General features: G+C 39.7%; 1 protein-coding gene and 3 pseudogenes across 1 annotated transcript; all 4 read left to right on the forward strand.

Moving 5' to 3' along the window:
- The first annotated feature begins 1,463 nt into the window (after nucleotides 1-1,463).
- On the forward strand, nucleotides 1,464-3,499 carry LOC118575163 (annotated as a pseudogene).
- A 1,574-nt stretch (nucleotides 3,500-5,073) lies between these two features.
- On the forward strand, nucleotides 5,074-10,501 carry LOC118575160 (annotated as a pseudogene).
- Nucleotides 10,502-12,892: 2,391 nt separating this feature from the next.
- On the forward strand, nucleotides 12,893-15,310 carry LOC118575161 (annotated as a pseudogene).
- A 338-nt stretch (nucleotides 15,311-15,648) lies between these two features.
- Nucleotides 15,649-25,053, forward strand: LOC118575162 (solute carrier family 15 member 2-like). The gene is given in 5 exon segments (XM_036175829.1): nucleotides 15,649-15,671; nucleotides 21,758-21,850; nucleotides 22,883-22,982; nucleotides 24,435-24,525; nucleotides 24,804-25,053. Coding segments are annotated over 5 exon segments (435 nt in total). The 3' UTR covers nucleotides 24,932-25,053.
- Nucleotides 25,054-26,360: the final 1,307 nt, after the last annotated feature.

Below are 26,360 nucleotides of genomic sequence, written 5' to 3' on the forward strand. Positions count from 1 at the left end.
AGAAAGCCTAATCTTTAGATTAATACTGACACTTAAGACAATAATATTTTAAACTAGAGAGGAAAAGGGACCTAAATGATAGTGAAGTTTCCATATCATACTTGTAATGATGAATCACAGACAAGACATGTATGCTCATTGAAAAAGACCCAAACCTACCACTATATATAAAAAGTGACACCTAAAACACAGTAAACAAAGACAGGGTTATAAAAAATGTTCCAGTATTCCACAGAAATGAAAGGAAAGAGAAACAGAGGGATCAAATACAGAGGAAAGAAAAAGAAAGCAAATAATAAACGACACAGGCAAGACTTAGTATACCAGTAGTCAACTTAAATATGAGTAGTCTAAATCAGTTGAAATGGAGATCAGAAAAAAAATACAACTGTGTGCTTTTTACAAGAAATTAATGAAATGGGCAGCTTTTAAAATGACAGAATGTAAGAATGTACTATGTAAACATTTTAAAAGTTATATACCATTAGTATCAGGTACAAACAAAACAAATTATTACAAAGAGGTGCATTAGTAATAATTAAAGGATTGATTTAGCAGGACGACAATGTGAATAGTAACAGAACTGCAAAATTATAAGATAAAACTGATACAGTGGAAAAGAAATAAAAATCTACAATTTTTAGTGAGTTTCTTACTCACTGTGCTCTCAGCAACAGATGGGGCCAGTAGTCAAAAAGAAATGAATAAAATACAGAAAACCCTTTAGTCCATACATCTTTATTTGTAAGTGATCATTGCAGTGAGTCATTGGTCTGGTAGGAGGCCTCTGATTTCTACTACACTACCAATATTGGATCCTCACTAGGACTCCTCTTGGATACCCTGTTGTTGCCCTGTGTCATGGAGATCCTGCAGCTTTGGATCTGCAGATCTGGCCCCTTCATGTGCTCTAGCAGATCATAGATGGGGTCATGTTGGGGTGGTTCAACTCATAGCCCTGGTTCTGGGCCTGGGTGGGTGGTAGCTGGGTTGATCAGCCTGGCAGCTTACCTTCATCCTCAGCACCGGGGCGAGCTCTCCAGCACAGTCCTGGCTAGCTCACCTGGACTGTGACTCATTGTATCACACTATAGCTTCCATGATGAATTATTTTTTAATTTTTTATTATAAATTTTATTTGATTTTATTTTGGAGGGGATGTTTCAAGTTCAGGGGCAGATGTGAAGGGATGAGGAGATGAATAGGACCAGGTTGCATGATGCAAAATCCACAAAGAATCAATAAAACTTTAAAAAAAGATACAGAATACCTGAGCAATATAATCAACTAACCAACAAGGTGTCTGCCTGTCTCTGTCTCCATCTCTGTCACACACACACATCACTAAATAAAGCACAAGGATGAACCTTTTTTTTTTTTCAAGTGCCCATTGATTATTCTCAACAACATAAAACATTCCCTAAGCTATAAGAAAAACCTTAGATGTTGGTGCCTAGCCCCACCTGAATGACAGTCACATGGCCAGCCCTGAAGTTGCAGTGCAGCCAGGGCACAGGCAAGACTTAGAAAAGCCACTGCACCTGGCAGCATTGGCGCTGGCCCTCAGCAGCATCAAAGGCATCCCTCTGAAGAACAATGAATGCCTGGGGTTAAGGACGGGGTCATGATTCTGCTCTTGGGTTTCAACAGACCATGATGGAATTGAGAATGTGGACAAGCAGTTTGGTACACAGGTTCTTTAAAGAAGTTCTGAAATGTCCAAAGACAGCTCTACCTCACTAGAGGGCAGAGTAGAATTATTTAATTATCACAATGAGGTTGACATTGTGGGGAATATCCAAGCCATATCTCCATGTTTATATCGCACTGTACTCCAGAAATTTGCAGAAATGATTCAAGAAGAAGGATGTGACTCTATCTTCTCTGTTGAGAGGTGCCATAAGTTTTCGATGAAGTGAAATTCAGAAAGGAGTTCTTGAAGTGACTGAGCCTCTGAATTTGAATCCAGCTGGACGGCCACATTGAGAAGACTGGGATGGAGAATTATATGAAAACGGCTCATTTTATTTAGCTAAAAGTCATTTGATAGAGATGGGTTACTTATAGGGTGGAAATGGAATATTATGAAATATGAGCTGAGCATAGTGTAGATATAGACGTGGGCATCGATTGGCCAATTGCAGAGCAAAGAGTTTGGAGATTTGGCCATTTTGGAAAAGAGAAGCTGAAGGCGATAAAACTTTTGGTTTACAATATTGACAGATATCTCACCAACCCAAGTATCTATAAATAGAAAGTTGATAACCAATGCATGTTGTATTTATGTAACTATATCATGACAGTTGAGCAGAGTGAGCTGCAGAGTCATTCAATAGCACAAATGAACATTAAAACATAATGTTGATAAGAGGCATGCACAAAACAGCACATGGTGAGTGACAGCATTTCTATGAAGTTCAGTAACAGCCAAAAATCATTGGTAATAGAAGTCAAAATGGTGTGTATTGACTGGAGAAAAGGAATAGGAGAATGTTTATGGGAATGGGTCCTGCTCAGTGGCAGATGCATAGGACAAACATGCTGCAATTCATCTATCTGTACATTTCACTGTATGAATTATGTATTAAACACAAAACAAACAAGAAGACATGGATGATGTCTATCCTGAGCAAAGTAAAGAGCTAGTGCAAAAACTTAGGGTGGAAATGGAAAGCCAGTCTATAGAGATGTTATCAGCTAACTTAAAATATTATTGCACTGGCATGCTATTATAATGTGTTGACTGAGTATTTTATAGAGTGCTTTAGGCTAAAACCTTGTTCAACTGTTTGATGTTTTTATAGAATGCTAGAAAAATAATGACCTAAAAATAAGTAGACTTATTTTTAGGGGTAGTTCTAACCTCTAAATATTGTTCCTTTGTTTTTCTGCTTCAAATCACTTATTTGGAGAATGGGGTTGATGAATAACACCTACGAATTTTCCCACCATAGATTTTGTGTATCTTAAAAATAACTTTAAGCATACTAAGGAAAATGCCAACATTATTATCCTTGTTTTCCATAAAAATATTCACAACCAAAGTTATAATGAAAATTGACTTTTCAAAAATACTGGAATATTTTAAATCTGCTTTAAAGAAACAGGGCAAAAACCCAAGTAAGGAAGTGCCAAAACTTTCTCTAGAGCAGCGAGAAAAGGGTGAGGCTCTTAGGTGTGAATGACACTGCCTTGTGCATAGTTAGGGAATAAGAATGAAAAAACCAACAATGTCTATAAAAATGTATTTTGTTGTTTTACACTTCAAACCTTTTCAATAGTTATTATGCATTTTAAGACATATATATCTATTTACAGTGGTATGGATAAATATAAAGTTAGATGGAAATATTACTTGTGTCCTCTTTGTCCTTTTTTTTTTTGAAATTTTATTTATTATATCAATGAGTACACTGCCTACATGTAAACTACATACATGCAGTACACATGGAGGCTAGAAGGAGGCACTAGATCCCCCGGGACTAGAGTTACAGATGGTTGTGAATCTAAGCCTGGTCCCTGGAAGAACAGCCAGTGCTCTTAACAGCTGAGCTTTTTCCTCTATTTGAGGGAGGGTCTCACTGTGTACATCAAGCTGGCCGTTGAACTTGGCATTCTCCAGCCTCAGCCTCCTGAATGCTAGGATTACAAATTATGATGCCACACCCAGCTGGTAACCCATGCCTTTTTTCTTTCTTTCTTTTTTGAGCTGAGGATTGAACCCAGGGCCTTGTGCTTGCTAGGCAAGCGTTCTACCTCTGAGCTAAATCCCCAACCCTACCCATGCCTTTTAATACTCATAATCTAAGTATTAAAATACAACTTGGTGCTACATGATGGGTTTTTTATTTAATTTTAATTTTTTTGAGATTATCATTGATTTAAAACATCTCTCCCTTTCCTTCCTCCAAGCCCTCTCATATACCCTTTCCCACTCCTCTTCAAACTCATGGTCTCTTTTTTTCACTAATTGCTACTACATGCATATATGTACATTAAATACATACATATTCCTAAAAATGACCTGTTCAGTCTGTATAATGCTGTGTGTGTGTGTGTGTGTGTGTGTGTGTGTGTGTGTGTGTGTGTGTGTGAAGGCTCTCTCATTCCAAGATTTCCTCAGTTCTTGATATTCTTTGTATAGACTTGGGGCTTCACTGGCTTTTCTTTGTCCAGTTTGCCATGCTCATTTGTATCATCCTTGTTTAGCTAACATTTGGGCAGTACACGCTGTGGGTAGAACTTCTGTTATTACTAGGAGACATAATTTCACAGCAAACTTCCTGATCCACAGAGCTTTACAGTCTTTCTGTCCCCTCTTCCCTGAGCCTTAAGTTCAGGAGTGTCTTTTAGCTGTATCTATCAGATCCGGGCTCCACTGCTCTGCATTTTGAATAATTGCGATTTTCTGTTGTCACTCTCTGTTGCAAGAAGTTTCCTTGATGAGGGGTGAAGAGTATAGCTATCTGTGGGTGTAAGGAGGAATTTTTATTGATTGCTTTTACTAAGAATTATTCTGGATTTTCCTAAATTAGTGGTTGTAGATTGCCTTTCAATAATCAGGACTTCACTAGCACTGAGTAGTTAACTAGGTTTCTAGTAACAAGTATGGTCTTTCTCTGGTTGAATGGGTCTTAAGTACAATTAGAGAGCTGCTGGTTATCACCAAGGTATGTGTACCACTACTTCTCTCTTAGGGTTATCATGTCAAGCTAGTCATTGATGTGGATCCTAGGCGTGGTTGCTGGGTGAGACTGTTGGTTGCCTCTCTCCATTGGAAGCTTGATGGCACCTCCTGCTAACATGAAAGTTAGTCCCCAGAAAGAGGGCATTCAGGTCCGTTCCAGCTCAGAGGTCTCTGGGCCCTGTTTCTGAAGTGCATGGTGTCTTCAGCAATAGGGAACCTACCTTCCACCTCAGGGGTAACCAAGGGCAACAGCAACAGGCTACTTGTTTGGAGAGTCTCTTGAACAGCATGCTACAGGAAATTTTAAAGTACATGCTTTAGATGCTGGAATATATATTTTAATTTTATTTATTTATTGCCAATGTCTTCTTAAAAGCTAATGCATTTATGTTTACTGTATTTATTTATGTTATTTATTTTGCCTATTATTTCCATTTTCAGAACTGAAGGCAGAAGCTAGTCTAATGGACCAGATGAGCAGTTGTGACAGTTCATCAGATTCCCAAAGTTCTTCATCTTCAAGTAGTGAGGATAGTTCTAGTGATTCAGAAGATGAAGACTGAGCCTCTCCTTCAGGCCCAGGGACATATAGCCCAGGACATCCTAGCATGTCTGCCAGGCCACAGGCCAGGACTAATGCTAACTGCCATGGATTTCCTGACAACAGTACCCTTCTGATGAGTACTTTACGTAAGTCTGTGTAACCACAAATAACTAAAACAGGATTTGCAATGGAGTCACATTTGTTGGGAACTAAAACTTAGTCAAAGAAAAGTTTTATTTTATGTATTTTATAACCATTAGCCATTTTTTCTTTTTGCAAGTTGAAAATCAAACCCTATCATTAGAGTTGGGGTTCCTTAAAGCCTTTTCGTTTTATTTTATCCTCTGTCTTTAGATAACCTCCTCATGCTTCTGGTTCAATCAAAACTTACATGTAGATAACTGTCCAATACATATCTCCAGGCAGACCTCTGAGTCCTGGGCAGATAGATCTAGCCTCATCTCCTAGTAAAAAACTCCTCAAATATACTTTGTCCAAACCCAACCTGGTGTTCTTTGGCACACTGCATTTTTGCCTACTTGTGTAAAACAGAGCCCGATTGCATTCTAGGATTGAGTTCCTCTCTTTTCTCTTTGTGTAGTTGATACTTCACCAAGTCCTGTTGACTTTTACCTCCTAACTATTTTTCAGATCCATCTGCTTGTTTTCATTTCTACTACGACCACTATAGTTCAGCTTATTTCCTCGATTCCCACCACTACTTCCTTCCAACTCCATGTTCTCTCTCTGTCTTCACTGCTGTGTTCCCTTGATGTTGCCAGTATGTGTGTGTACATAGCTATAGGACCATTTGCTGAAGCAAGGGCAACCTTCCAGGGGATACATCTCTGAAGATAACTTCAGAGTTTTCCTTCCCAGCAACCATCAACTGCCAATCACTCCTCATCTCAGGGGTTTTATGAGTCCCTTCCACATTCATGCTTGATTGACTTGATCTTATGCAAGGCTTGTGTATACAGTCAAGGCCATTGTATCCACTATGTATATTATTAGCCATATCTATCTTTCAAATGGTTTCAATATAATTTATCATCCCTCCTGCTTTAAACTTTTCAATGTTTGCAATTTCTTTTACTATAGAGACTAGACCCTAACATAATTATATTACCTTATTTATTATTTATTTATTTGTTTGTATGTAGTGTTCACATATGTGTGTGTATAAGTATGCATGCATTTGTGTACACATGCATTTGGGGGTCAGAGGTCAACCTCAGGTGTCTCCCTCTATAACTTTCCACAATGTTTTTTAAAGATAGGTTCTGTCACTTTGCTTGCAAGTCACTAATCTTTCCACACTAGCTGGCCAGTGAACTCCAGGGACCCACCACTGGGGTTACAGACTAAAGACATGTCCAGGGTATATGCCCCCTTTTTCCGATCACCCAGGGTTTAGATGAATGTGGTACACAGGCATTCATGCAGACATTCATCCCATGAGCATAAAATAAAATTAAGTAATTTTTAAAAACATAATCAAAAATATTTTAAAGATAAGAACTGAAACACAAACAAAAAAAAAATTGGCTTGGTGAGGGTGTTGGTTTTGAGTTTAAAGGGATGTAGTAGGAAGCAGCTTGGATACCTTCAAGAAAGGTTAGCTTAAAAGTGCCAGCAGCTGTCTTCTGGCTTCCACATGCCCAGACGTGCACATGAACACACACAAAGTTGCTTGATATGATGCAGGAAAGATAAGTTATGATTTCTGTTGGAAGCTAGACAGTATATGGTGGGGACAGGGCAAACCGGGAAAGATGAGTAGATATGTAGATGACCTTGAGTTAGTGAAAGGAGGCTAGGGAAAAAGCAACCATTCACATGCTGACTGCGGTTGCTGTTTCAGAAGCCAGGGTTTGTACAGCCTTGTTACTCATTGGCTCCTTGAAGGGACCTACCATATCTTCAGGAGATTGCAATCTTCAAATGTGATGGTGAAATCTGTTTCTGGTAAATGAGGCTGTAGGCTAGGTTTAGAGAACCACAAAATCCTGTAATAGTGTTATAAAGGTAGAGAAAAAGAGAAACTTCCCTCTCAAAATGGGCAAACAGAATTCTGAAACAAGAAAAAAAAATATGATGATAAGAAAAATATATGAAGACATAACTGTTTTTTCTTTCTTTTTTTAAAATTTGAGACAAGATCTCCTTATGTAGGTCTGGCTGGCTTGGAACTAACTTTGTAGATCAGGCTGGTCTCAAACTCACAAAAATTCACCTGCTTCTACCTTCTGATTGCTGGAATTAATGGTGTGAGCAACCACACCTAACCCAAGACATAGCTTTAAAAAAGATCATGAAACAAATGAAAGCAGAAATAAAACAACATGTAATAAATTATGAAAAATAGGAATCAAGTGGCTCTTCAGAGGAGTGTTTGCACATCATACACAAGGCCCATAGTTTGAATTCCAGAACTTCAAAAATATTTTAGCATCGATGGGATGGCTCAGTGGGTAAAGGCGCTAGCCACTGAGATTCCTGACTTGAATTCAGTCCCCAGAACTCACATGGTGGAAGGAGAGAACTGACATTCATATGCATGCATGCACATATGCATGAGTAAATAAGTGTTTAAAAAATTTGGAAGTACAGTTCATGGAAATTTCTTGGAAAAGGTCAATAAATAGTCAAGATGGACAGGGGTGAAAAATGAATTAGTGAGATAGAAGATGTAATACTAAGGAACTGTCCTAGAACACAATATAAAATAAGAAGTAAGAGAGAGCAGCTTGGAGATAAGGAAGGTGGATGGCATGATTAAACACTGTATACTAGGAATTCCATGAAAGAATGGGAGGGAGAGTATGAAAACTCAATCTTCAGGATTTCCCGGGCCTGAAGACAGTCCCGAATCTCCTCCAGCTACTAACCTGGGAAATGAAAACAAAGGCACACCTTAGCACTTTCACTAGAGCATCAAGGAGGAAGGGACAGTTCTGCGGGCAGACCCGGTCAGTCACGGCTTCTGGTTTCTTCTGAGAAGCCGAAAAGAAGCAACCTCTCTCCCCGCTTCAGGGTTTCTTCTACACCATTACAGTGTGTTCACTGACAGAGAGTTAGGAACAACTTAGTTGCCTGCTTAAAATTGTCCCAGCATTCTCAGTATGTCTCAATCTTTCCTGTGACCTTTTCTGTATCTGGCTGACCGCATTTCTTATCTGTCTTCCTCATGTATCCCACTCTAGCAACAGTAGCCTGTGGTGGTATTGTGTTCCCCAAAATAGTGTGCACCCTAATAAACTTACCTGGGGTCAGAGAACAGAACAGCCACTAGATACAGAGGCTAGAATATGGTGGCACTCATGCCTTTAAATCTAGCATTCCAGAGACAGATATCCCTCTGTATCTCTGTGAGTTCAAGGCCACGTTGGAAACACCCAGGCAAGGTGACACATGCCTTTAATCCCAAGAACTGAACCTTTAATCCCAGGGATGATCACAGAAAGCTGGAGGACCAGGAACTAGAAGCATTTGGCTGGTTAAGCTTTCAGGCTTTCGAGCAACAGTTCAGCTGAGATCCATTCTGAATGAGGACTCAGAGGCTTCCAGGCTGAGGAAACAGGATCAGCTGAAGAACTGGCAAAGTGAGGTAACTGTGGCTTGTTCTGTTTCTCTGGTCTTCCAGCATTCACCCCAGTACCTGGCCCAGGTTTGTTCTTATTAATAAGACCTGTTAAGATTCCTGCTACAGTAGCCTCTTTCCTGCAAGTCAAAAAACCCAAAACCAAAAACAAAAACAAAACAACAACAACAACAACAAAACCCCCCCAAAACAAAACAAAACAAAAAACATGTAAGTCCCATCTCTATTGTGGCAGGTAAAGCATGCCAACTGAGGAAAAGTCAGTTTTCTTCAGAAGTGTGATCCAAGCTTCAGTGGGTGGCTCTATACCCTTGTCCATACAGGTAGAGAGCTAATTGGACTCAGTGGGTTATTTTTTAAAAGAAGAGGATGAAGAAGAAAAATAAGACATGAATTTTGGAGAATGATGCGGTGTCAGGGAGAGGGGGTCCAGGAAGACTTAGTTGGAGGGGTGAGTTGGAGGTGGATATGATCTAAATACATTGTATTCATGTGTGAAGTTACCAAAAAATGTATAATTAAATAATCACAACCACTCTACATTTGCCTTGGGCATTTATACTTTTTCTCTTAGGTTAGACACTATGCCTTCTATTTTTTTATGACTTTCTACTTTAAATTTCTGTTGGAATGTTGTATCTCATAAAGCTTTCCCATCTATAATAGCACCTCTTGCTATCTCTCCACAGATCCTCACAGTACTTGTCCCTACTTGACCGTATACCAGCTAGATAGCTGTTTCCTGTCTTTCTGCTCCATTGAAATGTTAGCTCTGTGACCAAGCTCAAAGACAGTTGCAAATCAGTGGTCAGATCTTCTTTATGGTGCTAGGGATTGATTAGATACCAGGTCCTGTGCAGAGTAGGCAGGCATTCTGCTGTTGAATGTCATCTAGCCTATGATTCTTGACATCTTTTCCATAATGGTTTGAAAGACATCTTAAATTCAAGAAATTATAATTTTTTCACTCTTGAAAATAATTGTCTGATTTTTAAAAGAAATTTCTCTCATTTCTTGATGTAATAAGTCCACAGTGTAAAGAGGGATAATGTCATCAGTCTGTGAAAGAAGGCTAAAATAAATGGCAGGTGGTACTAAAACTATGTTGGAATTTGCTGCTGTAGTTTTTAGAGACAGGGTTTCTCTGTGTAGCTTTGTGCCTTTCCTGGAACTCACTTTGTAGACCAGGCTGGCCTTGAACTCAAAGAGATCCACCTGACTCTGCCTCCCGAGTGCTGGGATTAAAGGCGTGCACCACCAACGCCTTGCTGGTTTTTACTTTCTAGGCAGTATTGATTGGTTTACCAGATATGTGGCCAAATTATCTGATAATCAATCATGTTACCAATTACAAACTGCTAGATTAGCAGAATCACATTTGACATGACATTTGTACATTTACTTTTGATAAACTAAATTAACATATTAAATATTAACAGTTCATATCTTTAATTACTACAATTTGTTACGTTTTATTTTAGGAAATGATTTGCAGCTGAGTGAATCAGAAAGTGGCATTGATAACTGAAGCAATATTGAGTCACAAAGAAAACATTTGTAAAATGTGTGGTAATCTGTTTTGTACAAGAATAAACACTCCTATGACTAAGGAAAAGATGTAACTTTTGCTGAAAAAAATTAAATTGATTCAGAATTTTTAACTTCTTATTGGCATTCTCGTGTGTTATCTTTAGTTATTCATAACAAAACTGTCATCACATTTGATAGGTGAGAAAAGAGCTTCAGAAGTTAGGGAACATGTCCCGGGTATTGTTAATCAACAAGCTGCAGATCAAGTATTCCAGAGTACAGGTCCAAGGCTCGATTTTACCATTTTGTTGTCCCAAACTGTGAAATGCTAAAACAATTGATTTGTAGGAAGAGTTTGTGGTTTGTTTTTATTATGGTGGTGCCTTTCCTATCTGATATTCCTTAAATTATGACTGAAAATACTTTAATTCTTGCCAAATTTACACTTTAATTTCTATAAAACTGAAGTTAAATAATTATTCTAGTAGCTGTTTTGTTATCTCTTATAATTTTTTTTGCTTTCAAGAGAAGAGTTTAAGAATTTGGTATTTATAAGCCACAGTCATTCTAGGGTCCCCCCTGCTATATAGCCTCCCTGGTTCTGTGGGTTGCAGTCTGATTGTCCTTTGCTTTACATCTAGTATCCACTTATGAGTGAGTACATACCATGTTTTTCCTTCTGAGTCTGGGTTACCTCACTCAGGATGATATTTTCTAGTTACTTCTATTTGCCTGCAAATTTCATGCTGTCACTGTTTTTCTCTGCTGAGTAGTACTCCATTGTGTATATAAACCACATTTTCTTAATCCATTCTTCAGTTGATGGGCATCTAGGTTGTTTCCAGGTTCTGGCTATTATGAATAGTGCTACTATGAACATAGTTGAGTATGTATCTTTGTGGTGTGATTGAACATTCCCTGGGTATATGCCCAAGAGTGGTATGGCTGGGTCTTGAGGTAGATTAATTCCTAGTTTTCTGAGAAATCACCATACTGATTTCCACAGTGGTTGTACAACTTTGCATTCCCACCAAAAATGGAATATAATAAGTTGTGGCTTATAATAAGTTTTGGTTTTACTCAAATATTGGGCAAGCCTCAACGAAACATTTCACTATTAGGATAAGAATTTGTACTGTATCAAGCTGATAATAGGATAAATAAATAAAAATAAATAAATAAATGAATGAATGAATAAATGAATGAATGAATGAATGAATGAATGAATAAGGGAAAAAAAAGGATGAAGCTGGAGAGACTGCTCGCAGGTGAAGAGCACCAGGATTAGAGTTCAGTTTCCAACACCCATGATGGGTTAGATCATAGCTATCCATAACTTCAGCCCTAGGAATTAGAACACTCTCTTCTGGCTTCTATGGACACCTGCATACACATGCCACACACAGAGACACACAATAGGAAATGGTAAAAAAATAAATCTAAAAAAGGAGAAGAAGCAGAAGAGGAAGAGGAAGCTGAAGCGGAGGAGGGGGAGGAAGAGGAGGAAGAAGAAGAAGAAGAAGGAGGAGGAGGAGGAGGAGGAGGAGGAGGAGGAGGAGGAGGAGAAGGAGAAGGAGAAGGAGAAGGAGAAGGAGAAGGAGAAGGAGAAGAAGAAAGAAGACCAGCATTCATCTATCTCTGATTTCTGACTGCAGATTCGATGTGACCTGCCACTTAACACTCCTGATGCAACGCCTCACCCAGTAAGATGGACTATACCCTTGAACTGGAGGTTAGAGTAAACCTATCTTTCCTTGGAAAAAAAAAGAATTTGGTATTCATATTTATAATACCTTTGAATTTGAAGGAAATAGACATATTTAGTTATAGCTGAAATCTACCAAACAACATGTTCTTTATTAATTTTTAAAGCAGTTTTAGATTCACAGCAAAACTGATAAGAGAGTTGGGAGAGCCCTTTCCTCTGGCCCTACTGCCACCCCATGCCAAAGGGGTATAGACTTGTTATAACTGATGGCCCCCACCTACATGTCATCACCACCAAAGTCCATAGTTTACAATAGGACTCATACTTGATAGGTTACACTCCATAGATTTTTCACCAATGTGTACAGTAACAGCATAACTCCATCATTATAGTAAACACAGAACAGTTTCACCGCCTCAGAAGTCTGTGCTTTGCTGATTCTTCAGGCTGGCCCAGATATTCCCGAGTTCTCCAGCCTCATCCCCAAGTGCTGAGGTTAGGAATGAGTCCCTGTCACTTCTGGCTTGACAACAGGTTACACATTACTGTCTCCACAGTTTTTACCTTTCCCTAGTATCCTAGATGGAATCATACAGTATACGGCCTTTTCAGATCAGCCTTCATGGTTCAGTAGTCTCTTTTTAAGGCTGAATACTATTCCATGTATACATGTACCATTTGCCTATTGAATGACATCTTGGTTGCCTCAAACTATGGCAATTATGGAAAAAATTCAACTTTGTCTATGCTCACTTTATTTCTGTAGCTGTAACTTACAGTCTTAAGTTCTGGCTTTAATTTTTGCTTTATTTCATTTTTCTTCTCTCTAGTCTCCTTTCCATTAATTTATCTTTGTTTTCTGTTTTACTCATCAATACTTAGCTAAAAACGGTGGTGGCAGGGGGAGAGGATGCATGGTGGCCCGCCTCCAAGCCATGGAAATTGGCACCGAGATCAGCCGCATGATCCGGAGTGCCATTAAGGGGAAATTGCAAGAATTAGGAGCTTACATGGATGAAGAACTTCCTGATTACATTATGGTGATGGTGGCCAACAAGAAAAGTCAGGACCAAATGACAGAGGACCTGTCCCTGTTTCTAGGGAACAACACAATTCGATTCACCGTATGGCTCCACGGTGCATTAGATAAACTTCGCTCTGTTACAACTGAGCCCTCTAGTCTAAAGTCTACAGACACCAGCATCTTTGATAGTACTGTGCCTTCAAACAAGAGCAGCTTTAGTTGGGGAGATGAGAGAAGGCACCAGGCTACAGTCCCTCCCCTTGCCATTTCTAGCTCTAGGCCTGAGAAAAGAGATTCCAGAGTTTCTACAAGTTCACAGGAGCAGAAATCCACTAATGTCAGACATTCTTATGATGATGGAGCTTCAACCTGGCTAATGCCAACAGTGAAACCTCTGAGGGGCCAGCACCTTCTGAAGATGTGATTGATATCAAGCCAGAACCGGATGATCTCATCGATGAAGATCTCAATTTTGTGCAGGAGAATCCCTTATCTCAGAAAAAACCTACAGTGACACTTACATATGGTTCTTCTCGCCCTTCTATTGAAATTTCCCGACTACCTGCAAATAGAAATGCAGACACTGGTACCCAGTTAAATAGGCTGCAACTTCAGCAGCAGCAAAGCTGTGCTCTCGCTGCCAAGTCTACAAAGCAGGATGTCTGTATGAACCGGAAGTGCTTAGCAGCATGGACGACACTTACAGCCCCTTCTTCAGAAACAGCTTGGATAAGATGAGTGTTGAGGATGAAAACTTTCGGAAGAGAAAGTTGCCTGTGGTAAGTTCAGTTGTAAAAGTAAAAAGATTCAGTCATGATGGAGAAGAGGAGGAGGAAGATGAGGATTATGGCTCCTGGATAGGAAGTTTGTCCAGCAGTGTGTCAGTGCCAGCAAAGCCTGAGAGGAGACCTTCTCTTCCACCTTCTAAACAAGCTAACAAGAATCTAATTTTGAAGGCTATCTCTGAAACTCAAGAGTCTGTAACAAAAACAACGATCTATTCTGCAGTTCCACAGAAACAGACACTTCCAGTTGCTCCCAGGACTCGAACTTCTCAAGAAGAATTGCTAGCAGAAATGGTCCAGGGGCAAAGCAGGGCCCCCAGAATAAGTCACCCCATTAAAGAAGAGAAATCAAAGGAGACGGTACGGAGAAACTTCAAGGCACTCCGCAGAGGCAGTGATTATCCCGACTGCAAGTCGACCCAGTAATGGTAGAGACAATGGAGATGAGTCCAGATTACTATGACGTGGAATCCATGGTCCATGCAGACACAAGATGATTTATTCTGAAGGAGCCAAAGCTGTCTGAGGAAATAGTAGTGACACCAAACCAGGAGTTGGGGGTGAAGACTGCAGATGCCCTTCGGGTACTTTCAGGACACCTTATGCAGACATGAGATCTTGTACAACCAGATAAACCTGCAAGTCCAAGTTTATAGTGACGCTGGATGGTGTCCCCAGACCCCCAGGATACATGTCAGATCAAGAGGAGGAGATGTGCTTTGATGGAATGAAATCTGTAAACCAAACTGCAGCCTCACACAAGGGACTCAGAGGCCTCCTCCACCCACAGCAGTTGCATTTGATGAGCAGGCAGCTTGAGGACCCAGATGGTAGCTTTTCCAATGCTGAGATGACTGACCCGAGCGTGGCACAAAAACCAGAGAAGCTTTTGGAGCGCTGCAAGTACTGGCCTGCTTGTAAAAATGGGGATGAGTGTGTGTACCACCATCCCATTTCACCTTGCAAAGACTTTCCCAATTGTAAATTTGCTGAAAAATGTTTCTTTGTGCATCCAAATTGTAAATATGATGCAAAGTGTACTAAACCAGATTGTCCCTTCACTCACATGAGTAGAATTCCAGTACTGACTTCAAAACCAGTAGTCCCATCACTAGCACCATCTTCTAATGGGCAGCTCTGCCGATACTTCCCAGCTTGTAAGAAAATGCAATGTCCCTTCTACCACCCAAAACACTGTAGGTTTAATACTCAGTGTACAAGACCAAACTGCACATTTTATCACCCCACCATTACTGTACCACCAAGACATGCCTTGAAATGGATTCAACCTCAAACTAGTGAATGATGCCCTAGCCCTACCTGGCAAGAAGATCATGCAGTTTGAAAGCTTCCATCTTCTGATGAGAGAGATTCTACAGAACTTGTCACATCTTTGAAATTTAGAATATATTGCTTTCATAATATGAATTTTATTGCCTAACTGAAGTGTCTAATTTCTCAAGTTTGTAAGTTTAATAAGTAGTTTCAGCATTTTTTTTGTTTGTTTGTTTTGACTGTGAAAGAGACAGTTTAAAGAAAAGCCAGATTCTATTAAAACATTGGCAGCATGTTTGTAAAAGAAAACAACAACAACAACAACAACAACAACAAAAAACCTACCTCTATGTCATTTATTATTTAACTAAAGTAAATCTGTAAATTCAATGTAGCTAGTAAAACACCCCTATTGTGTTAGTAATTTGGAATATAAACTTTTACTCAAAGTTGTTATTCTGGAATTCCTTTATTACTACTAATGACGAGACATGAGTACTCAGTGCTTGAGCTGGTAAGGCTGGCTCCCAGACTCTGTCTCCTATAATCAAAACAGCTCAGCTTGTTTTCTCCTTTTATTTTCCTTGTAAATGAAATATTCTTAAGACTTTTTGAGTGGGGGGGCATGTTTTGAGTCAATGTTCTCAGTACATTCAATATGTTCTCGGTATGTAGCACAGGCTGACCTCTAACTCATGACCCTCCTGCCTCAACCTCCTCAATTCAAAAACTAGGCATGCATCACCACACCCAGTTTAAACACTATTTTAATGAATTCATCTTTCTTCTGTATATCCTTCAAGGGTAAGGGAATAGGTTTTGAGTTTGTCCTATAGTCTTACACTGTGCAAATCAACTCAAAAAAATCTTCTGAGCCCCAAATGTGTGGTGGATTTCTCTCCAACAAGCAAGTAAATACTCTAAGGCAGACTCGACAGTGTCTTCTAATCCAGCTTAGTTATGATGCTACCTGCCTGGAGATAACAACAGATCACACAGGTTGAAGGCCCAGTCCCCAAGACTGTTCCCTCTCACTTCATAAGTCAATCACAATCACCCGATGGTTTCATTGTATTTCAGACCAAATGGCCAAAAATGGAGCTCACTATAATTACTCCTCTTGTTAAACTAACTTGCTTCAATGGTTTACAGAGCCATAAACGTATTTTTATGAAGGGTAATGCCACGCCCACGACGGTGTCGCCCGCATGACAGATGCCTTGGATGAGGTAGTTATGTGGGAAAGGGGGACTCGCGGCACTCGGGTCTATGCCCCCGGCGACCCCTCATCAATCTGCCCGAATCCAGGTGCCAGGCTACACGGATCCACGCAGATCTGCTTGCAGAGGCTGGCTGGCACTCTGCTTCTTCTCTTTGCAGCTGTAATTATTGTTGTTTCCTTGTGTATTAATTCCAAGAAGTTAACTCTTAATGTTCCTGATGTGCCCCATAAAGAGAGTAATGATTCCTCAAAAGTGGCTTCAATACTCCCACCTATGATTCAAGCTCTTAGGCAAACAGTTCAAGAGGGTCCCTTGAGGGGAATTCATGAATGATTTAGAGCAAAAAGAACTTATGATTCAGAAGGACGAAGATTCTAGCAAGGACAAAATGAAAGTAAAGGTACAGGCACTCATAGGCAATCCACACGCGCAGCTGACAGCAGCTGCGAGGAAGCAGTTACAGGAATTAGTTATTCCTACAAAAATTATCCAGGGACAAATAGAGTTTCTCATCAAGGGTCGATGGTGGCAACCCCCTAACTTTAATCCTAGATACAATAATTATTTAGAGCCATTGCCTTTTACGGGAGCTTATGACGTACATGGGAACCGATGTGTGAATCATAATGGTATGAAAACAGAATGGCATAAGTTACAGTTCATGGAAAGATTAGCTAGGTACCAACCCCCCTGGTGCCTTCTCACCCACAGGCAAAAGTTAAAATATTTTCACACAAATGAAACCATGGTTAGAACAATGATGGAAAGGGTTTAATTTTGATACAAAACAAAGGTGTAGAAGGAAAACTACAGCTAGGGCCGTAATGTTCTCTGTCCGGATGAGGAACCACAAAAGAAAAAGTAAAGGCTATACTCATGAGATCTGTTAATCATTCTGAGAAAAGTGTGTAACTACATTGTTGATTCTATATCTATCACCCTACTGGCCGATTGCTGTGTTTCCTCAAGTAACTGTATAAAATTCACTGCTTGGTCTGAGTAAAATTGCAGCAGCTTCACAGCATACTCTCGTGTCTGTGGCTGTCTGTCATTCGCCGAATCCCACTTATCCTGAGTACCTTCACCCGTTCTCCATTGGTCTGGTGGTCCAGCTGAGATCCAGTCCTCCGCAGGGTAATGTGAAGAGGTGATAGGCCAAGGTATGGGAAGGGCTGTGGAGAGTCTACATTCTCTGGGCACACAAAGGTCAGCAATCTGGATGTTCTCCAAATCCTGGCCTTTTGGAGTCAAAGGAGACTTCATTGCACAGGAAGGACTGCACATATAGACTGGATGAAGAAACCTAAGGAGGCCTGTCCAGATAATGCAGGATTTCTTCCCCCTGGGCCTGGGGCAAGTTCTTCTGGAATTAAAAGGGTCTAATGACCTCCTGTTAAAAAAGGAGAGCAGACTTTCTTTTTATGACCTACCCTAAAGACAATGGGGTAAGATTAGGGTGTATTTTTAGTCTCTGTGGTCTTCCTTGTTAGATTGCAAATCTAGTTTCTCTGGTCTGCCTCGGGGAGAAAAAAGGAGCAGTGGAATGACAGAAGGAGGAGGAAGGGAAAATGAGGGAGAAAGGAAGAGAGACTGTTTTCTGGGGCTTTGGAGGTTTGCTTTGGAGGATGAAAATATCCTAACATTATTCCGTGACTTAGAAGACTTAGAAAATAAGAATTACAGAAGCGATGAGCCAAGAGTTACGGATGGAAATCAAAGTATGTATATCATAGTATCACAGACACTCTAAAGAGCCTAAGAAAAAATAAAACCCTACAGACTTGAAAGCCATGTGGCCTTCAAATGCATTGCCTACACTTACAAAGCTGTCAGGAGTGGCTCACTATTGTCCCCCCTAGTCTGACACTGGGGTAACCCCTGCTGCTTTCTTTTCTCCTTCCTGAATCTCACACCAACAGAGAAGGTGATTCTGAGAAGTGGTTTCCAGCTTAAATTAAGTTGATGATTGCCAACACCAAAGCCGGAACTACCCAAGTGTCCATCAACAGAAGAATGGCTAAATAAATAGTGATACGTTTGTACAGTGAATTTGACCAAACAGAAGAAAATCAAATCTTGCTTTGGGCAGCAACAGAGATGAATCTCACCAATGTAGTATTGAGTAACAGGAACCAGACACAGAGGATGCAAACAGTGTTACTCTGTTTACATGAAACTCAGAAGCAAATAAAATCCCTGCTGATGACAGAATAGTGATCACTTTTGACTAGAAGGCAAAAGAAAAGCAATGGCTATTATTTTTTGAAGGACTTCCAGCAATGAAGAGAGGTTTGTTTTTATCTAGAGAATATTTTTACCTTGTCTGTGTGGTAGCCATGTATAAAAATCAACAGAATTGTATGTTTATGATTTGTGTACTTCATTGTAATAATCCCTAAAGTCAATAGAAAAAACATTTGCAACACAAAGAATGGCAGTGTTAATAACAGCAATACTCAAATGAATCTTAGATTTACAAAGGTTAACAATTCAATAGAAAAACTGGCAGAGAAAATGATTAATCATTTGAAAAATTTCAAAATCATTTATTTTGGCTCAACAGTCTCCCTTCTATGTATAATCTTACAAATAAATTTAACTCATATATCATAGTTGAACTGTATTTGCACTCATATGATTGATGACCTGTTTGCAGACTTATTGACTATTTGAGAAACATTTGTTTGTTCTTTTGGAACATTTTTTATTTACTTACTTATCTACAACTGATTTTTGGAGTTGCTTACATAGTATAGACATATCATTTTTGATATATACATACATTATGAACATTTTCCTCCCACTGGGATATACTTTTTCATCCTTAATGGTATATTTTAGCAAACAGTGTTTATTAATTTTTAATATTAAGTATGGCATCTTTCTTTTTTAAAATTACCCTACTTTATATAGTCTTCTAGAAATTTTGACTTACTCCACAGTAACAAACATATCCCTTATGTTTGATTCTAAAAATCTCAACTTTGACTTTAATACTTAAATCCTCAATCTATGAAGAACTTATTTATTTTTTAGTATAAAGATAAAAAACTTTTCTTCATAAACCTTTACAAATGGTATGTTTATTAAAAGCACCATCACACACACACACACACACACACACACACACACTCACTGTAGTATTAGCTTTGTTAAAGACAGAATTTGTATGGATCTTTCTCTGAATTCTGTTCTCTTCCATTCTCTTTTTTCTCTGTGTAGTTTTGTGCCTTTCCTGGAACTCACTTGGTAGCCCAGGCTGTCCTCGAACTCACAGAGATCCCCCTGGCTCTGCTTCCTGAGTGCTGGGATTAAAGGCGTGCGCCTTCCAAATCATGAATATGGCATCTCTCCTTTCATTCAAGTCTTTAATTTCCTCTTTCTTTCTCTAGCATTTGATAGCTTCAGGGTTGAGCTCTTCGACATCTTTCATTTCATTTATTTATTTTGATATTAGGACTGGTATTTAAGTTCTGTTTATCTGTGGCTGATATGTAAATACAGTTGTGTGGGGTGGGGCTGATTGTTATAGTTTGGACATTATTAAAGACGTATTTCCTTTAAGTTCATGTTCACTTCTTTTCTCTGACTGCTCATTGGAGAGCTCTTTTCTAGGAGTGACTTCAAACTACTCTCTGCTGTCAGTCACAGAGGCCATGAATGGCTTTTATCTCTGTCACTGCAATTTGATTCTGATACTCAGATTCTTCTATTTCTATTGTCTTTTGTGTCTCTGGAGAGGTTATATTCATTCTTATGTGAAGGACCTTTTCTCTTAGACCTTTAGCCTTCTGTTTGAGACCAGCCTAATAAAAACAGTAGAGCACAGCAATCGCCACAATACGGTATTGCTCTAAATGATTCTTAGCATCAGAGAAGCTGAACTTACAAAAGAAAGACTGAAACTTAAGATTCCTTACGTCTCTGATATTATTTGAGTCTGTGAATACTGTGATTTTGTTAGCATAATCCAAAGACAAATTTCGGGCTTTGGGCTGTGACTCAGTTGGCTGAGTGCTTGCTTAGCACCCACAAAGCCCTGAGTTCAATCTCCAGCACTGTATAAACTAGGAGTGGTGACCCATTCCTGGAATCCCAGCATTCAGCAGGATGGAGGGAGAAGGAGGAGGGTCAGACATTCAAGGTCATCCTTGGCTAGATAGGGAGGTGGAGACCAGGTAAGACCCCCAGTCTCCCATAAAGACAGATTTCACAGGAATTTGTTTGGAAACCCAAGCTCACACTCTGGAGTTTGGTGATCAGGAGACCTCTGCACGTGAGTCAATTGGCACATTTACATAAGGGTGCTTCCAAATTAAATGCCATCTAGAAGTACAAGGCCAGTGCAAAGAAAGTCAAAACGTAGTATCATGTAAAGGCACGTGTGCCTCTATTAGTTAACTTGACCAGAAACTTCTGCCATTTTAGATTTCGTATTTAACCAAGGTAGGTCAGGAAAGGCAATATTTCCTAAAAGAATAACTACAGATTAATCTACAGAATGAGGAATCCCCAAGTGGATATTTCCGGTATTTCTAGATGTAATTACATAGCTTTATATAGAGTAACTATATAATTCTGAAGGTTTATTATAGCATTAACCTCCCGACTATATGGTAATATACATAATACATTTCACTTACGGTAATACACACAAGGAATATAAGCGATACTGTGCCATAGCAGTGTGCAGAGCTCTACATATGTTCTTATTGGAATTCCTCAACCTGCCACTTATTTGCTATTCACGTTCACTGGAAAAAAATTACTCAATAGGTAGGGCTTTGTTTTCCCCAAAATTTCATTGTTTTTATCACTGAACAGCTTGTGTGTGGAAACTGTCCTGGGGTTTACAGTTAGCCCGAGTGTTCCAGTTACCCAGGTTGAACCTAAAATCCCTTCACCTCTCTGTACTTCTCAGTGCTTGTTTAGAGACAATCCTTTGTATTAGTGCTCTTGTGTACTTGGCATCTTTCACTCCTCCTGCTTCCTAGAGCCTAAAGATGGTGCCTGAGAAAAACAGCAGGGGTTTTACCAATTGAAAACATCCCTGTGCTTGCTACAAACACACCTAGTTCTCCTCCTATCTGTATAAAAGTAGGGTTGCTCTGGGAATGCAGAGCAGAGTGTAGATCTGGGACGAGAACGTGAAACACATGTCTTGTAACTTCCAAGTAAATACTACAGGGGGAAGAATCACACTCCTTTCCCTGCCTCTGTTTACCACTCACTATTGTTTCTACCTGCATTCCCAAGCTCATTCTTTCCTCTCCACTCCCTTCTCCTTCTCCTCTGTTTACTGAGAACAATGTGAACCCTGACTCTGTATTATTCATGTCTCTGAATGGTCCACTGACTGATTTATCTTTCTTCACAGGACAATCATCTATCTCTCCCTAGTGTACGTTCTTGGCCATGTATTCAAGTCTTTGGGTGCCATACCTATATTGGGAGGAAAGATGCTACATACGTGAGTAAAATGGAACCAACCTAGCTGCTTGTCTGATGTCAGACAGGTATACGTCTCAGAGAGCCACTACAGATAGCTTCTTATTTTATATCAGAGATTCTCCTTTATTTTCTACTGTATAATTTCATTGCCAAACTTATTAACATAAAAGGTTTTATGAGCAATTGAACTCTTTCCTACCTTATCAGGTCTCATTTCTTTTTTCTTTATTAGGTAAACCTTTGAAGACACTTAGAATGCCTAATTAGTATTGTTCTCATAAAAATTCTTCATTTGTTTGAAAATAAGAAAAACTTTTATACCTTCTGTTTTTCCTCACTTCTAACTATGTATCTGCGCACCATTACAAATTGCATAAGCACTTACTTATTGCATACTATAAAATTGCTATTCAAAGCTTGAGGTACTTCTATGTATATGCAGTTCTGTACATTCCCATTTTACTCTCCCTCTTTAGTTCAGGTCTTGGTATTAATAGAGCAGAGATATTTGATACATTTTAATATATATAATCAATTTAATGTAATCACACACCACATGTGCACTCTGAGTTGAAGTTTTTTACTTTATTTGAAAGGTAATAAACATTAAATACCTTCTTATTATTGCTCCATAAAACTTATGGATGCCATTCCTGTTTATTATGATAAACTTTAATATTTTACTTTGTAGTTAGTATGCAAGATTAGAGTCCTTAAGATCTTTCAACTGAATTGCTAAAATAATATTAAAAGCTAGTGTGCTAGCTTCCCAGTCCCTGAACTGTCTCCTTCCACTTGTTGCATGCAAAGGATAAATGGAACTTTCGGGAATCTTCCCAGAAAATACAATGTCTAGCAGAGGCTCAAATGTGAAGACGATAAATTCTCATGAATAGTGATTGAATTGAAGGCAAGTAGAAAGTACCCACAAGGTAGACGTGCAAAGAAGATATTTTCTTTAAATATCTTTTTTCTCATGCATCTTTATAGTCCATCTCTACAGTTGGTTTGGTAAACACATGGCTATAGCATCCTTACCTCTCCATTTAAGAATCCTATCATTGGTTGGCCTGAGTCTAATAGCTCTGGGGACAGGAGGTATCAAACCCTGTGTGGCAGCTTTTGGTGGTGACCAGTTTGAAGAAAAACATGTAAGAGTCTTGTTATTTCTGTATTTCAAGAGAGTATGGCCAGCATTGAAATGGGGAGCCTGTCAGGTGGCCACTTGCTAGGACTGAAGTAATCCTACTGATGAAGTCCTGCTGGAGAGTTGAGTTCTGCACTGCATGCTGGTAATCAGCAGAGAGAAAACTAAATCTCAGTTAAAGGAAGGAAGCAGAGTGGGAGGTTGACATGTCATATGACGAAAGACTGAAGAAAATGAGAACATATAGACTGAATAAAATAAGCGTCAAGGGAGCTTGGATGTGGCTCAGTTGGTAGAGAACCTGAGTAGCACCCACAAAATCCTGGGTTCAGTCCCCAGCAAACTATAAACTGAGTCTGGTGGCTCATACCTATAATCCCAGCATTCCATTTAGGAGGTGGAGGCAGAAAAATAAGAAGTTCAAGGCCACCCTCAGCTACATATCTATTTCTAGGCCAGCCCAGGATGTACAAGATCCTGACTCAAAACAAAATACAAAAGAACAAACAAAACCCAAGGAGAAAATTACATATAGCTGTTCATAAATATTGGGGGAGTGACAATGTTTAAATCTAAGCCCAAGAAGTGAAAGCTATAGGAAATCAGGTGCCTGCTTCACTGAAGGAGAAACTTCACATAGGATTTGGAAATAGCGACCTTACTTTCACTTGAGGTACCTAAAAATTAATGTGGTGAGTACTTCAGGAATGGGAAGTATAATACAGAGATGATTTTGTGAATGATTTATTCTCCTAATGCATCAAGAAGAGCAAAATGCCAGAATGAAGTAAGTACATCCTAGGTAGAGTACCTGTTAGAAATTTACTTGAGAGTTGTTGCATGTAGTAGCTGGCCCACAGATGTATTTCAATTCATAGAGCACACTCACCCCCAGGCTTCTGCAAGCACTTCTAGGCCAGCAGGTACCCCTTTACACTCTCTGGAAGATCTTCCTAGGACACCAGGTGCACAACCTTCCTAGATCAACAGCTTACCACACTGTCCTACCATGTGCCCCACAAAATACATTAGTTAACTCGAGGAGTCATTCGCTTAATTAATACAGTCAGTAAACATTTATGGATGCCTAATACATGTTAGTGTTTGTTCTAGGTACTAGGCAATCCTGAAGGAACTCACAACATACAGAGTAAAACAGATATTTAATACAAATGAATTTATAGTATAATAAACATGTACAGGATGCAAGAATGGTATTGAGGACAGGTTGATCACTTTTTGTCCAGGTCCCAAGGGGCTTGTACTGGAGCTTAGAAAGTGAGTAAAAGCTTGTCCAGGGTCAGCCAGCTACTGTATTAAAGAGCTAACAAGAGGGCCACATACCACAGAAGCACGATCTGAAACCCGTTGCTTTGTATGTACCTTCATCTGAATTTGAACATGCAGTGGGGGTGGAGCTAAGAGAACATTTCTCTGATGATCTGTCTCATTCCAGGCAGAGGCATGGACTAGATACTTCTCAGTCTTCTACCTCTCCATCAATGCAGGGAGCTTGATTTCTACGTTCATCACACCCATGCTGAGAGGTTAGGATTCCTTCTGTGGGGCTGACTGTGCAGGACTTTACTCAACCAGCCAAAAAGCTGTTGACAGCTGCAGGTTGTCCAGCTTCTCCTTTCATATGGGCTCATAAATATATGAGAGGTTATTTGAGTTTTGATTTGTCTGGCCTATAAAATGAGGGGTACGGGTTAGATTACAAGAAGGAAGAGGCTAGCTATGTCTGCACCAAGAACCCGACCTAATAGAGTAAAATATGGTGTATAATTCATCACTGCTCTTCCCCTCCTGTTTTTTCCTTCAGGAGATGTGAAGTGTTTTGGGGAAGACTGCTATGCCCTTGCTTTTGGAGTTCTGGGATTGCTCATGGTAGTAGCTCTTGGTGAGTAGAGCATGGAAGGAAACTGGTAGCCGTTGGGTCCTGCCACGTGAAAGGCATCGTGTAGGCACTCTACATGAACTATTTCGTTAAACCCTACCACTAGCCCTAGTAGGCAAGTGGTATGCTAGTGATCGCCCTTTGATTTTGGAAGTAAATTATGAATGGCATCCAAATATTCTTATTTTTATAATCTGTGTATCAGTTCATGTTTGTGTATCACATGTGTGCTTAGTGCTCATGGAGGCCAGGAGAGGTCATCAGATCCTGGGGAACTGGAGTTGCAGACAAGTGTAAGCAACCATGTGGGTGCTAGGACTCTAACCCAGGTCCTCTGAAAGAGCAACAAGCAACTCTGAGCTGTCTCTCCAGTCTCATAAACCACTTTTCCAGGGCTACAGTCACATAGTTAATACATTTCAAAGGAGTTTTCAACCCAATTTGAGCACATGCAGATCTGCCAATCCGGAGTTTGAGTGCCTAAAGATTTCAAAAATCTCAGGTGAGCTTTTTCCCCCCCTGCCTCTGCCTCCCGATTGCTGGGATTAAAGGGGTGCACCACCACTGCCCTGAGTTCTCAGCTGATTCTTGAGTGGAGTCAGGATCGAAGCCCATTGATTATTACTGAACTATGCAAGGAAGGAAAGAAGATAATCAGCCTCTATTTCAAGCTATTTTATGTTATCTGACACTTATTTTTCTGGTACGTAGATGCCACTTTTGATTTCCTGGGCATTAAAGTAGCTTCCAGTTTACCTGGTTTTGCTCTGCTCTGCAAAGCTCCCCAAGGAATTTCTCCTTGAACAAAGAGAATTACAGAGGAGTTGGATAAGTAGTTAGGGAGTAATGCAATTTAGATCAAGTGGCATTCTTTCTAGCCCTGAGAACTTTGTCCTGGAAAAGACAGGGGATATGTGGGCTTGTTGGCTTAGGCAAGTCCCCTCAGGGGAGGCTTGGGTGTGATTGTTTCTAGTCATTGACCTGGAAACCTCTTCTCACTCTGGGCCACTGAATGACACCCCCCTGGAACATATCCAGTCCAAACACATAAAGAGCTCAACAGAGGCTAGGGAGCCCAGACATTCAATGTTTGGTCTGATTCTTTTCTACCAGAGAGGCTGAAAGTAATACAGTTCCCAGTTCCAAAGAAATTTATTCTGGGAGATCCATGATCCATGATCAAATACTCTTTCCTTCCTTCTCCCATCAATGCCAAAGGTTTTTTCCAAGTACTTTCTTACTTTTTCCATTGATTAGCATCATGGCAACTTCTCTATATCACTGACTGGTAATAATATTTAGACATTAAAGCAATTATAGAGCTCCAAAAAGATTCTCTAATTAGAATGTTTTATCTTAAATAGGTAATATCTATCATTGTTAGTCAACTGCTTCATTTTATGGTGCTAATAATATTTACTATGTAATCAGATTCTGTGCTAGGTATTGGAACCATATTGATGATCTAGACAGTTATAAATT

This window comes from Onychomys torridus, unplaced genomic scaffold, assembly GCF_903995425.1.
Source record: "Onychomys torridus unplaced genomic scaffold, mOncTor1.1, whole genome shotgun sequence".
NCBI classification, from domain to species: Eukaryota; Metazoa; Chordata; class Mammalia; order Rodentia; family Cricetidae; genus Onychomys; species Onychomys torridus.